Source organism: Centroberyx affinis, unplaced genomic scaffold (assembly GCF_046629955.1).
Source record: "Centroberyx affinis isolate AG114_WGS23_722 - 3 ecotype Tasmania unplaced genomic scaffold, CSIRO-AGI_Caff_v1 ptg003111l_1, whole genome shotgun sequence".
Taxonomy (NCBI): domain Eukaryota; kingdom Metazoa; phylum Chordata; class Actinopteri; order Beryciformes; family Berycidae; genus Centroberyx; species Centroberyx affinis.
In genome coordinates, this window is record NW_027281180.1 from 86,836 (window position 1) to 100,000 (window position 13,165).

Consider the following 13,165-nt stretch of genomic DNA (forward strand, 5'->3'; position numbering starts at 1 on the left):
TAAAGATGGCGTCAGATTCAAACGGCTTTTGGAGAAATGCTGCAGTAAGTGTTTATAATAGTTTCACAGTAACAGTCATCCACTTTTCAATTTAAAATTGTGATACGAATACGCAGTGTTGACATTCCCAAACCAATTAAAGCTGGTTTAAGTTGTTCTTTGGAGCTTACAAAGTAGTTGTTGTTGGCTGTTGACCGTGTAAGCGCCTTTGTTTGTGTCGTATCTTCGTATGAAGATACCGTCAAAATCTGCCAGTTTAAGGCTGTCTTGTTGACTGAAAAACTTACAAAGATGGTAGAACATGACTTAAGAGCTTCTGCGAATTATTTGGGTATTCCGGTAAATTCGGCATACAGATAATCCACCAAAGCAGCACGTTATTACAATATAATATAGTTTTAAAAATGTTGACACTGCTCGGTAACGTTACCGCCGCTGTATTTATTTCGGTGAAAGAAGATTGTGACTTCTTAAAGTTGAAATTCTGTTGAAATATGTGCTGCTTGGTGTGTTGTATGCATGCCGACTTGAAAAGCGGATTCTAATAATTCCTAAAATGCCTTAACGACTGCTCTACTTGGTACGTACTTTTGCCGATAAGCAAGAAAACATTTAAGTGTCAGATTTTGTAATGGAGTCCGGCGGTCCGCTCTCTCCGTACGAGGCAGAACGGCAGGTGAACGGGCTGCAGGCTGAGTGCGTCCGCTGGCAAGGCAACGAGAGCCAAGCAACCGGCCTCCTCCGGCACCGAAACAGCCTCCAGGGTCTCTGCAGTTTCCCCTTTTGTCAGCAAAGTAACGGTTGACATGAAAATGAGTTCGATAACGGCTAGTTAGACGAACGTTAGCTAAGTTAGATCCCAGTAACGTTAACCGATTGTTCAGTTGTTAATGTTAGTTAAATAAGTGCGTAAGAAAAACAAATGGAGGTAGCCGATGGATTCTGGGCTCCAACCATCACTTTGATTCATGAATAATAGGTTTCCTACATCTCCAGGGGAATTAAACCTTCAGTATGCCGACTGAAGCAGCGGCGGCGCGGCGGCGGCAGCCTGACCGGGCCAGGCGGCAGGAGAGCGGGCAGAGCCGGGCGGAGCTGCGGGCTTCACACCCGAGACCCAAAAACAAGAGCTCCGAGGAGGAGATAGCGAGGTGGGAACTGGGAGTTTAACGATAAAGCTACATATACGTTATACATTATTACTTTTCTGTTAGTACCAGTGGTAGAAAGTAACTAAGTACAATTTTGAGATACTTGTACTTTACTTGAGTATTTCCATTTGATGCTACTTTATACTTCTACTCCACTACATTTCAGAGGGAAATATTGTACTTTCTACTCCACTACATTTATTTGACAGTTTTAGTTACTTTTCAGATGGAGATTTGACACTATGGATAATATAACAAGCTTTTAAAATACAACACATTGTTAAAGATGAAACCAGTGGTTTCCAACCTTTTTGGCTTTTGACATCTTACAAAAAGCAGTGTGTAATCGGGTCACATTTCAGATGTCTATGAGTTGTTAACAGCTCCACCAAATAGTGATTTTTCCCTCTAAACCTCACATGGTTTCATTTCAATAAATGTTCAAATGATCCAATATTTCATCAAAAATCAAAGATTAGAGAAAAAGTCCAAAAACTGAAAACAGATTTGTGTATCAGAACTTTGTTTTTTCTTCTTTCCTCTCCCATTAATCATCTCACGACCCCTCAGATTTATCTGGTGACCTTTTGGAGGGGCCCAACCCCTAGGTTGGGAACCACTGGACTAAACTAGCTAACTGTATAAAAAATAGTTCAAACTAGCTCCACCTCCAGCAGCTACAACAGTAACATGCTGCTTACACACTGATGCTTCAGTATTAATAATCTAATGATGTCATATATAATAAAATATCAGTCAGAGGGACCAAACCACTACTTTTACTTTAATACTTTAACTACATTTTGCTGCTAATACTTATGTACTTTTACTTAAGTAGGATTTTTCATGCAGGACTTTTACTTGTAATGGAGTATTTGTATTGGTACTTTTACTTAAGTAAAGGATCAGAGTACTTCTTCCACCACTGGTTAGTACAAATACACAGGAGCTGATTCATCTGATTTATATCTATAGTAATACTGCTACTATTACAAGTACCACTACTACTATTACTACTAATAATAATAATAATAATTATTATTTTTAGTTAACTTATGAAAACCGACTTACTAATTACTTAGGTAGCTTTACAAGATAAATAAAAATGTTATATTTAAATAACTTATTATTAAGATATGCTGTGATGCACTGAATTACTTACTTTGTAACTTGATGTCAACACAAAATGTTTGCTGTTGTAAAACGTGACTTTCCCCCCTTTCAACTGTTTCAATTATGGTAGAGCATGTTGTGATATATTATGAAGATAAAAGAATATAATACAGCACATCTAATGCACCTGTTCCCTCTGACATAGTCTACATTGTGCACTTGTGTAGAAACCATTCCCATATTTTATTTCACAGCTAAACACATTTAATCTGCCAGATTACTCATGTATGAATTTGTTTAACTTAATTTAAATAATTCAGTAATTCACCTGAGTACTATTTTGTGCTCTTATCCCTTATTATCCTTTTTTATCTTATCTGATTTTTAATTTTGTTTTATTTTGGAATAATTCAACAAAGCTCAGACAGTATGATCATTTATGAACAACGCTTTTCTATTTTTTTTTCTCCAGGTTGAAGGAGATCATCTCCGCCCTGCAGCAGAAAGAGGAGCAGGGAGGAGACGCGGGAAGGAGGGAGGAGGAGGAGAAGGAGGAGGAAGCGAGAGGAAGCGAGGGGGAGGAGAGAGAGGGGAAGAGTGGGAGGAGGAGGAAGAGAGAGAGGGAGGGGGAGGAGGGGTTGAGATGGAGAGTGAACCAGCTGGAGAAAGACAAACTGGAGCTGAAATCCGTCCACAACCAGGAGGTGAGAAACGACTGATCTCCTCTGATCTCACACCAGCAGTATTGTTAGTTTTAGTGTTTTCTCCACATTGAGACTACATTTCCCATCAGCCCCGTTGCTTCTTCTCCGCCTTCCTTTCCCTCCTTCCACCATCTGCTGCCAGAAACTCTTTCAGCTTTAGCTCCGTTTGCTCTGGAAGAACAGAACCTCTTCCTGTTTTGTGCCGTAAAGCGATCCAGCAGATTTCCCTCCAGATCCACCAGGTGAAGGAGAAACAATGGAGGATGCAGAGTAGAGGCTGTTCATTGTCTACTAATACTCTATACTAATGTCTCACATGAACGTGGTTAAAATGATACACAGAGCAGCTTTAAGTTCCCTACTGTCCTTTAAGAAGTACCATCACTTGGTTTAATTTTGTGGTCATTTTGTCATAGAAGCTGTCACTTTGTTCAAAAGAAGGAGATTCATTCAGGAACCAAAGCTCTCATATGTCAACAGCAGAAAACCTTTCTTAATAGTCCAGACAGTTTGAGGAATTTGGTTTCTAAATGAGATTTGAAAAATCTTATTTGATGTGAAAAATGTGACTCTTACTCTCACTTTCGAATATTATAGAGGTTCCAAAGTGGATATATATAACGTTTAGAGCTGCAACGATTAATCGATTAATTGTTTCGTTGTCAACTATTAAATTAATTGCCACCTATTTTGATAATCGATTAATCGGTTTGAGTAATTTTTAAAGAAAAATGAGTCAAAATTCTCTGATTCCAGCTTCTTAAATGTGAATATTTTCTGGTTTCTTTCCTCCTCTATGACAGTAAACTGAATATCTTTGGGTTGTGGACAAAACAAGACATTTGAGGACGTCATCTTGGGCTTTGGGAAACACTGATCCACATTTTCTGACATTTTATAGACCAAACAACTAATCGATTAATCGAGAAAATAATCGACAGTGAAAATAATCATTAGTTGCAGCCCTAATAAACAGCAGAAAACCTTTCTTAATAGTCCAGAGAGTTTGAGGAATTTGGTTCCTAAATGAGATTTGAAAAGTCTTATTTGATGTGAAAAATCTGACTCTTACTCTCACTTTTGAATATTATAGAGGTTCCAAAGTGGATATATATAACGTTTCAGGATGAAGCCTTTTGTTTTTGCAGTGTCAGAGCCAGGTTGATGTTGGAGGTGTGTGTGTGTGTGTTTGCGTGTGTGTGTGTGTTGCAGCTGTCCGGCCTGCAGGCCCAGCTCGCCCGGCTGCGCTCCGCCGTGGAGAGAGGAGAAGCTCACAGACAGACGGTGGAGTTTGACCTGGCTGTGAGCCGGAGAGAAGCCGAGAGAGCCAGCGAGCTGAGAGGAGGAAAACCACAGGCTGAGCGGTACGGCACAGCTCCACTGACACTGACACTGCAGAGTAGTAATGGTTGCGTTTACATTACGGGCTACAGAAGCTACTAAACAGTCTGGTGTGCCGAGCTACGTTGCCGCCAATGTAGCAGCAAAGTGTTGCCGGTTCATGTTGTCGTCACGTTGGTTCAGCAACTAATAATGTCAAACTGTCATGGCTTTGCATTTGTCTCCTTTTTATTTTATTTAGCAAATAATTGTTCTTGTCAGTTCAATTCATTTGAGTAAATAAAGTAACCTAGCTTCCCTCTACTCTTGATTGGTTCGCGATTCGCTGACTCATCATAGCGGAAAAACAGCTGACCTTCAGTTTTAGCTGCTGCATTTCCCACTCTGGAGTTTGGAGCTTCCAGTGAAAATGAACGATTTTCTGTTGCTTTGTAGCCCGAAATCTGAACGAACCGTAGCAGCAGTAGTAGTAGAACAAGTAGTAGAACAAGTAGTAGTAGTAGTAGTAGTAGTAGTAGTAGTAGTAGTAGTAGTAGTAGTAGTAGTAGTACTTTTAAAACCTGTTCAGACAACAATGTAGTTTAAGAAATAAATGCAGCTCAATGAGAATTAAATGCAGGTGCTTTTAGATCAACAACAGAAATACTGTATCATATGGTATTTTGTGTGTGTGTGTGTGTGTGTGTGTGTGTGTGTGTGTGTGTGTGTGTGTGTGTGTGTGTGTGTGTGTGTGTGTGTGTGTGTGTGTGCAGTGCGTGCAGCAGAGCTCCAGCAGACGGTGCTGGACCTGCAGAAAGCTCTGGACTTCACGCGGCAGGCCAGGGACGAGGACCAGCATGCACTGCAGCAGGAAGTGGAGGAGCGAGACCGGCTGGTGCAGAGCGTCAGCTCCGAGAACCAACGACTGCACCAGCTGCTGCAGGTGACACACACACACACACACACACCTACACACACACACACACACAGATACACACACATAAACTTACACTTAATATTTTGTGGCAGTTTCATCAAATGTAATCATGTTTGTTTTTCATTCTCTCTCTCTCTCTCACTCTCTCTCTCTCTCTCTCTCTCCCTCTCTCTCTCTCTCCAGGAGCAGGAGGAGGCCCTGGAGGCGTCGGAGAGGAGGATGGCGGAGGTGCAGAAGGAGAAAGAGAAGGAGGCCGAGGCAAACATGCGACAAGCCAACGAGCTGAAATACCTGACGGAGAGAGAGGAGAGGAGCAGGAGAGAGAAGGAGGTGAGAGAGAGAGAGAGGAGGAGGGGGGAGAGAGGAAGGAGATGAGAGCGATGCAAGGAGGAAGAGAAGAGGGCAGTGAAGGAGGCAGGGAGGAGGGAAGGAGAGAAGGAAATAGGGAGGAAAAGAGGAGGTGAAGGAGGGAGGAAACAGGGAAGATAGAGAGAGAGAGGGAGGAGTAAAGGAGGGAGGGAGACAAGAGGGACAGGGGGAGGAGAGATAAGGAAAGGAGGAGAGAAGGGCCGAGGGAGGAGGAGGAAGAGAAGAAGGGATGAAAGAGTGAGGGAGAGAGAGATTGGGAGGGGTGAGGAAGGAAGAGAGGGAAGGAGGAAGGAGACAAAGAAGTGACAGAAAGAGGAGAGAGAGGTGGAGGAGAAAAAATGACAAATGGCAACTTCAGTGCTCAATACTGTAATAATAATAATGTCTGTTGATATTCTATGTCTCTCCCTCTCTCTCCCCCTCTCTCTCTCTCTCTCTCCCTCTCTCTCCCCCTCTCTCTCTCTCTCTCTCTCCCTCTCTCTCTCTCTCTCTCTCTCCGTCTCTCTCTCTCCCTCTCTCCCTCTCTCTCTCTCTCTCTCTCCCTCTCTCTCTCTCTCTCTCTCTCTCTCTCTCTCTCTCTCTCTCTCTCCCTCCCTCTCAGCTGTCAGATCAGAGGTTAAAGTCTCTGGAGTCGAACATCGAGGCAGAGCGAGCCGCTCACCTGGAGTCCAAGTTCAACTCTGAGATCGTCCAGGTGACACACACACACACACACACAAATTGGAACATTCCAGCTAGCTAAAAGCATGCTGGGTAGTGTAGTTCGGTAACTAATTTTGTCGTTCATGTAAATAATACTGAATGTTTTTTTGTGAAATTAAGCCAAGTGAGATGTGTTGATGCTTACTACAAGTGTGTGTGTGTGTGTGTGTGTGTGTGTGTGTGTGTGCAGCTGCGGGCCCGGGACCTGGAGGCGGCGGTGGCGGTGGAGCGGTCCGGACACCAGGAGGCGCTGTCCAGCCTGGAGCTGCTGCGCTCTCAGTTCAGAGAGGTGGAGCGAGCGTACGGCCAGGAGAGAGAGCAGCTGCAGCGGTGACAACACAACACAAACAACAACATAAACAACACAGACAACAACACAAACAACAACACAGACAACAACACAGACAACAACACAAACAACAACACAGACAACAACACAGACAACAACACAAACAACAACACAGACAACAACACAAACAACAACACAGACAACAACACAAACAACAACACAAACAACACAAACAACAACACAGACAACAACACAAACAACAACACCAACAACAACACAGACAGCAACACCGACAACAACACCTACAACACAAACAACAACACCAACAACAACATCAACAACACAAACAACAACACCGACAACAACACCGACAACACAAACAACACCGACAACAACACGGACAACACAAACAACAACAACAACAACAACACAAACAACAACACAAATTCCAACAACACAAAGGCCAACAATAACACCAACAACAACACAAATGCCAACAACAACACAAACAACAACACAAATGCCAACAGCAACAACAACACCCAACAACACAAACAACAACACCAACAACAACACAAACAACACCTGACTGTTCCTGGTAGAATTTACATCATTAATGTTTAATGGTGTGCGGTCTCATAGTATTATATTTTTAATGTTTAAATGAGCTGTTCTGCAGTCACCAGTGTGTGTTTAGATATTACACTATTACATATTATAATTATAATTATAATATGTTTTTAATATTTAAATGAACTAACTATGTGGTTAAAGGTGTCTGTTTATACATTATAATTTATTATTATAATTATAAATGTGCTCAAATGTGTGTGTTCACGTTATAATTTTAGATTTGTAATGTTTAAATAAACTGTTATGATTTCATCAGTTGTGTGTGTGTGTCTGTGTGTGTGTGTGTGTGTGTGTGCAGGCTGCAGAAGGAGCACCAGCAGTGTCAGTCCGACCTGAGCGCTGCCTTGGAAACGGAGAGGAAGACAACCTCTGACCTCACAGACAGGCTGGAGGAGGAGAGGAGACTGCACGCCAACACACACACACTGCTGGAGGAGGTGACGCGCACACACACACACACAAACACACTTCAGCATTTTAAAACATCAACATTTATCCATTAATGTTTTTCTATGTAAACCAGGTTATTTACTCCCCATTTCCTCTTTGTGTGTGTGTGTGTGTGTGTGTGTGTGTGTGTGTGTGTGTGTGTGTGTGTGTGTGTGTGTGTAGGCTGCTAAGAGGCAGTCCCATACAGAAAACGTCCATATGAGCTGCATGAAGGAGATCAGAGAAACACTCCAACGACACAGCAACACAGGTAGGAACTGTGTGTGTGTGTGTGTGTGTGTGTGTGTGTTTGGGGCTTATACACACATGCATTAATCTGTAGTTGAGGATCCAGTCTTCTCTCTTAAAAATGTCTCATTCAATCAATCACTTCCAACATGTTGATCCTCTTCAGGAAGCAACGGGGCTGATGGGAAATGTGGTCTTAATGTGGAGACACACTAGAACTAGCAGTACCGTTCAGTCAGAATAGTTAAGTGTTCATTCTCTCTCTCTCTCTCTCTCCCTCTGTGAGTCCAGAGTCTGCAGACTGTAGCTCTGCAGTGAAGGATGATGGGAGTCGGAGTCCTTCTGCTGTCGTGCTGCAGCTGCTGAAGACGACACTCTGCAGCTACCAGCACAGACTGGAGGAGAGCAGCAAGCAGGTACACACACACACACACACACACACACACAATCCAACATCCAATGTCGTCGTTTCCGGGGTTCAATGATCAGTTGTGAAATGTTAATTAATGGTAGTATTATGAGTTTACCTGCTGTTAATATGATATTCATCATTATTTTCCTCCTCTCTTCTCCTAAATCCTGTCTTTTCCCTGGTTGTGGTGTGTTTCCTCCTGCTCTAATATACTCTTTTTTTTACTACTATCTCCTCCTGGTTGTATTTTGTTTCTTCTGGTCTAATATCTTCTTCTTTTTTCTCCTCTGTTTTCCCTGCTTGTAGTGTCTAATATCTTCTTTTCCCCCGGCAGGTCCAGGATCTGCTGTTCGCCTCAGAGAGACTGCAGGAGGAGAACCGGACTCTGCAACAGCTGACCTCAGATCAGAAGAGGCAGATGGCGGTAAACACTGATGCTCTTTTTTTCTGATTCCAGGCCTGGAAAGTGTGTGAACCTCCTCCTCCAGGACTCGTGTTGACCTTTAGTGACACGGCGGCCATTTTGAACATTTGTGAACCTCTACCTGAACCAAGATTCATCATCTCTCTCTCTCCCCCCCCTCCCCCCCCTCTCTCTCTCTCTCTCTCGCTCTCTCTCCTTCTCTCTCTCTCCTCTCTCCTCTCTCTCTCGCTCTCCCTCTCTCTCTCCCTCTCTAACTCTTTCACTCTCTCCCTCTCTCTCTCCCTCTCTAACTCTTTCACTCTCTCCTTCTCTTTCTCTCCCTCTCTCTCCCCCCCTCTCTCTCCCTCTCTCTCTCTCCCTCTCTCTCCCTCTCTCTCTCTGTCTCTCTCCCCTCTCTCTCTCTCTCTCTCTCTCTCTCTCTCCCTCTGTCTCTCTCTCCCTCTCGCTCTCTCTCCTTCTCTCTCTCTCTCCCTCTCTCTCTCTCTCTCCTCTCTCTCTCCCCCCTCTCTCTCTCTCTACAGGAGTCGGAGCAGGTGTCGATCACCCTGAGGGAGGAGGTGACCTGTCTGCAGCAGGAGAGCTCCGATTGGTCGACGCAGAGCCGCGGTCTCCGGGCAGAGCTGCGGGCCGCCCGGCTCGCCCTGGAGAGAGAGAGAGAGGAGAGGGAGAGCGAGAAGGAGGAGAGGAGGAGAAGGAGAGAGAGAGGGAGAGAGAGAGGGAGAGGGAGAGGGAGGAGAGGACAGCAGAGGTCCAGAAGATAACTGACCACTACCAGAAAGAGTCTAAGGTACTCACATAAACCTATTTATCTCTCTCTCTCTCTCTCCCTCTTTCTCTCTCTCTCGCTCTCTCCCTCTCTCCCTCTTTCTCTCTCTCTCTCTCTGTCATTTTCTTATAGTCCCTCTACCTCCTCTCTCCACTTTCTCTCCTTATAGCTTTCTCCCTCCTTTTTTCTCCCTCAATGTCTTTCTCTCTCTCTCCATCTCTCCTTTTCCCATCTCTCCTGTACTTCTCTCTCTCCCTCCTTTTTTCCATCTCTCTCTCTCTCTCTCAATTCAATTCAATTCAATTCAATTCAAAGGGGCTTTATTGTCATGGGAAATATGTTTACTTGCCAAAGCAAAGCAAGTAGAATAAAGAAACTCTCTCTCTACCTCTCTGCGTCTCATTTCTCTCTGTCTCTCTCTCATCCTCATTGCACTCTTTCTTTCTTTCTTCCTCCCCACTGTCTCTCTCTCCCTCTGCCTCTGTCTCTCTCTCCATCTCTCTCTCTCCCTCTCTCCTACTCTCTCGCTCTCTGCTCTCTCTCTCTCTCTCTCTACCCCCTCTGTGAGAACAGTGTGTCGTTGTATTAGAGACCAGTATGATGTCATTATGTTGGAAACATCATTTCATTAAACTGGTTATGAGACTGTTATCACACTGAGAGGCTGTGTGTGTGTGTGTGTGTGTGTGTGTGTGTGTGTGTAGGCCTGTCTGTCCTTCCTCTACTGTCTGTACCAGCGCCTGCTGGCCGGCTGCGTGCTGCTGGATCAGCCCCAGAGCATCCTGGGTAACTTCTCCTGGGCGGAGCTGTGTGATGTCATCACCGAACAGGCCGACCAGCTGACCTCTGACCTCCGCAAGGCCAGCGAGCGGGTGAGTGTTTCTTTTACCACTGCTACTACTAATGTTCTGATTACTATTGCCACTGTTCCTGTTACTGTTACTATCATGACCAGCTAGTCTCTCCTCTCGCTCTGTCTCTCTCTCTCCCTCTATCTGTCTCTCTCTCTCACTCTCCCTCCCACTCTCTCTCTCTCTCTCTGTCTCTCTCTCTCCCTCTCACTCTCTCTCCCTCTACCTGTCTCTCTCTCTGTCTCTCTCTCCCCCTCTCTCTGTCTCTCTCTCTCCCTGTCTCTCTCTCCCCCCTCTCTCTGTTTCTCTCTCTCCCTCTCTCTCTGTCTCTCTCTGTCTCTCTCTCTGTCTTTCTCTTGCTCTCTCTCTCTCCTCCTCTCTCTGTCTCCCTCTCTGTCTCTCTCTGTCTCTCTCTCCCCCTCTCTCCGTCTCTCTCTCCCCCTCTCTCTGTCTCTCTCCCTCTCCCCCTCTCTCTGTCTCTCTCCCTCTCTCTCCCTCTCTCTCTGTCTCTCTCTCCCCCCTCTCCGTCTTTCTCTCTCTGTCTCTCTCCCCCTCTCTCTGTCTCTCTCAGTTCAATTCAATTCAATTCAATTCAATTCAATTCAATTCAATTCAATTTCTCCCTCTCTCTGTCTCTCTCTCTCTCCCTCTCTCTGTGTCTCTCTCTCCCTCTCTGTCTCTCTCTCTTTCTCCCCCTCTCTCCGTCTCTCTCTCTCTCTCTTGCTCTCTCTCGCTCTCTCTCTCTCTGTCTCTCTCTCTCTCTCTCTCTCTCCCCCCCCCTCTGTCTCTCTCTCTCTCTCTCTCCTCTCTCTCTCTCTCTCTCTCTCTCCCTCTCTCTGTCTCTCTCTCTCTCTCCCTCTCTCCAGGTCGCCCAGCTGGAGAGTGTGTGTGAGAAGAGTGTGTGTGTGCGGGAGCTGCAGCGCAGTCAGGAGTGTGTGTTGTCTCGTCTGGAGGAGAGCGTGAGGCGGAGGGAGGAGGCCTGGAAGAGCCAACACACACACACACTGTCACACAGCTGCAGAGCGAGCTGCAGGTAAACACACACACACACACACACACACACACACACACACACACACACACACACACACACACACACACTTGAGACCAAAATCATCCATGTGTTCCCCTTAGATCATTGGCTCCATGCTAACACTTTAGCATCCACTATGTTGAGTAATAGCAGGCTCCATGCTAACTCTCTCTCTCTACTTCTCTCTCCCTCTCCCTCTCTCTCTCTCTGTCTCCCTCTCTTTCTCTCTCTGTCTCTCTCTGTCTCCCTCTCTCTCTCCCTCTCCCTCTCTCTCTCTGTCTCCCTCGCTTTCTCTCTGTCCTCTCTCTCTGTCTCTGTCTCCCTCTCTCTCTCCCTCTCGCTCTCTCTCTGTCTCCCTCTCTTTCTCTCTGTCTCTGTCTCCCTCTCTCTCTCCCTCTCTGTCTCCCTCTCTCTCTCTCTGTCTCTGTCTCCCTCTCTCCCTCTCTTTCTCTCTGTCTCTCTCTCCCTCTCTCTCTCTCAATTCAATTCAATTTCAGTTCAGTTTGCTTTATTGGCATGAATGTCATAACAACAAAATTGCCAAAGCGTCTCAGGACAATCAACAAAAGAATACAACTGATCTAACAACAAAGTAAACAATGAATACATTACTGAACAAGACAGAATCAGTTCTGCTAGTAAAATACATCAAATAGGAATTGTACTAGTATTGTAATACTACAGAGTATGACACTATTATTAGTACAGTCTTAGAATAATATAATACAACAATAACAGTATTAAAATAATAATTATAACAATTATAACAATACGTAAACAAACAGTAGTGAGTACTATAGGTCCAGATGATCATTGTGGTCTCAGTCCCTCAGTCTGTGACAGGCGGTCTCTGTGCAGCTGGACCTGCTGCCTGTCCCTCTCCAGCAGGATCTGCTGTTGGGCACTTTCATTCAGTTTATTGAAGTTGGGGATTAATAATTCAAATTTCTAAGTATTCTGCTCTAATTAGATTATATTTGTCACATTTCAAGAGGAAGTGCATCTCTGTCTCCACCTCACCTGTTGTGCAGTGACCGCATATTCGTTGCTCTTTTGGTAGCCAGGACTTCTTCTGTCCTCCTTTCTCTACGGCCAGACTGTGGTCACTCAGTCTGGATCTGCTCAGGATTTATATTTACGGTTTAGGGACAGATAGCAATTACGTTTGTTTTGTGTTTGATTTGTCCAATGTTCCAGATATGTATATTTTGTTTGTTGTATAATTTGGTTTTTGGTCTGAGGTTGGTCTGTATCAGTCAGTCTCCTGACCAGCTGGCAGATCTCAGGGAGTCTGAGTCTGAGTCTCCCTCTCTCTGTCTCCCTCTCTCTGTGTCTCTTTCTCTCTCTCTCTCTCTCCCTCTCTCTCTCTCTCCCTCAGCTCTGCCGCTCCCAGGTGGACTCTCTCCAGGATCAGGTCTCCTCCCTGACCTCCGACCTCTCGGGGCTGCGGGGTCTCCTCGCCCGGAGCCGCAGGGACTCGGCCCGCTTCCGGTGGGCCGGCTGCCTGCTGGCCGGAGCGCTGGCCCACAGCCTGGGCCGCCTGCGCTCCCTCTCCGCCCAGAAGACCCTCCTGGCGGGCCGGCTGGAGGAGCGGGAGGCGCTGGAGCGGGAGGTGAGGCTGCTGGCCGGCGCCCTGGGAGGCGAGGAAGATGAGGAGGAGGAGGAGGAGGAGGGAGGAGGAAGAGGAAGGAGGGGGGAGGCGGCGAGGCGCTGGAGGAGGAGTGTGTGCGCGGTGCTGGCGGTGAAGCGGTGGAGCACGCTGGCCAGGGGGTCGAGGGCGTTG

At 45.7% G+C, this 13,165-nt stretch overlaps 1 protein-coding gene across 1 annotated transcript in view; it reads left to right on the top strand.

Annotated features, from left to right (window-relative positions):
- ccdc171 (coiled-coil domain containing 171) overlaps positions 1–13,165 on the top strand; it is a gene marked incomplete at its 3' end in the record, with an annotated part of 21,113 nt that continues 7,948 nt past the window's right edge. The window contains exons 1-16 of the mRNA XM_071537748.1: positions 1–44; positions 997–1,151; positions 2,737–2,968; positions 4,181–4,376; positions 5,062–5,231; positions 5,409–5,555; positions 6,196–6,288; positions 6,487–6,626; positions 7,517–7,655; positions 8,256–8,312; positions 8,643–8,732; positions 9,283–9,519; positions 10,203–10,370; positions 11,216–11,382; positions 12,443–12,473; positions 12,761–13,165. The exon at positions 12,761–13,165 is cut by the window's right edge and continues 100 nt beyond it. Of these exons, the coding sequence (XP_071393849.1) occupies positions 1,015–1,151; positions 2,737–2,968; positions 4,181–4,376; positions 5,062–5,231; positions 5,409–5,555; positions 6,196–6,288; positions 6,487–6,626; positions 7,517–7,655; positions 8,256–8,312; positions 8,643–8,732; positions 9,283–9,519; positions 10,203–10,370; positions 11,216–11,382; positions 12,443–12,473; positions 12,761–13,165 (2,409 nt within the window). The remainder of the gene's footprint in view (positions 45–996; positions 1,152–2,736; positions 2,969–4,180; positions 4,377–5,061; positions 5,232–5,408; positions 5,556–6,195; positions 6,289–6,486; positions 6,627–7,516; positions 7,656–8,255; positions 8,313–8,642; positions 8,733–9,282; positions 9,520–10,202; positions 10,371–11,215; positions 11,383–12,442; positions 12,474–12,760) is intronic.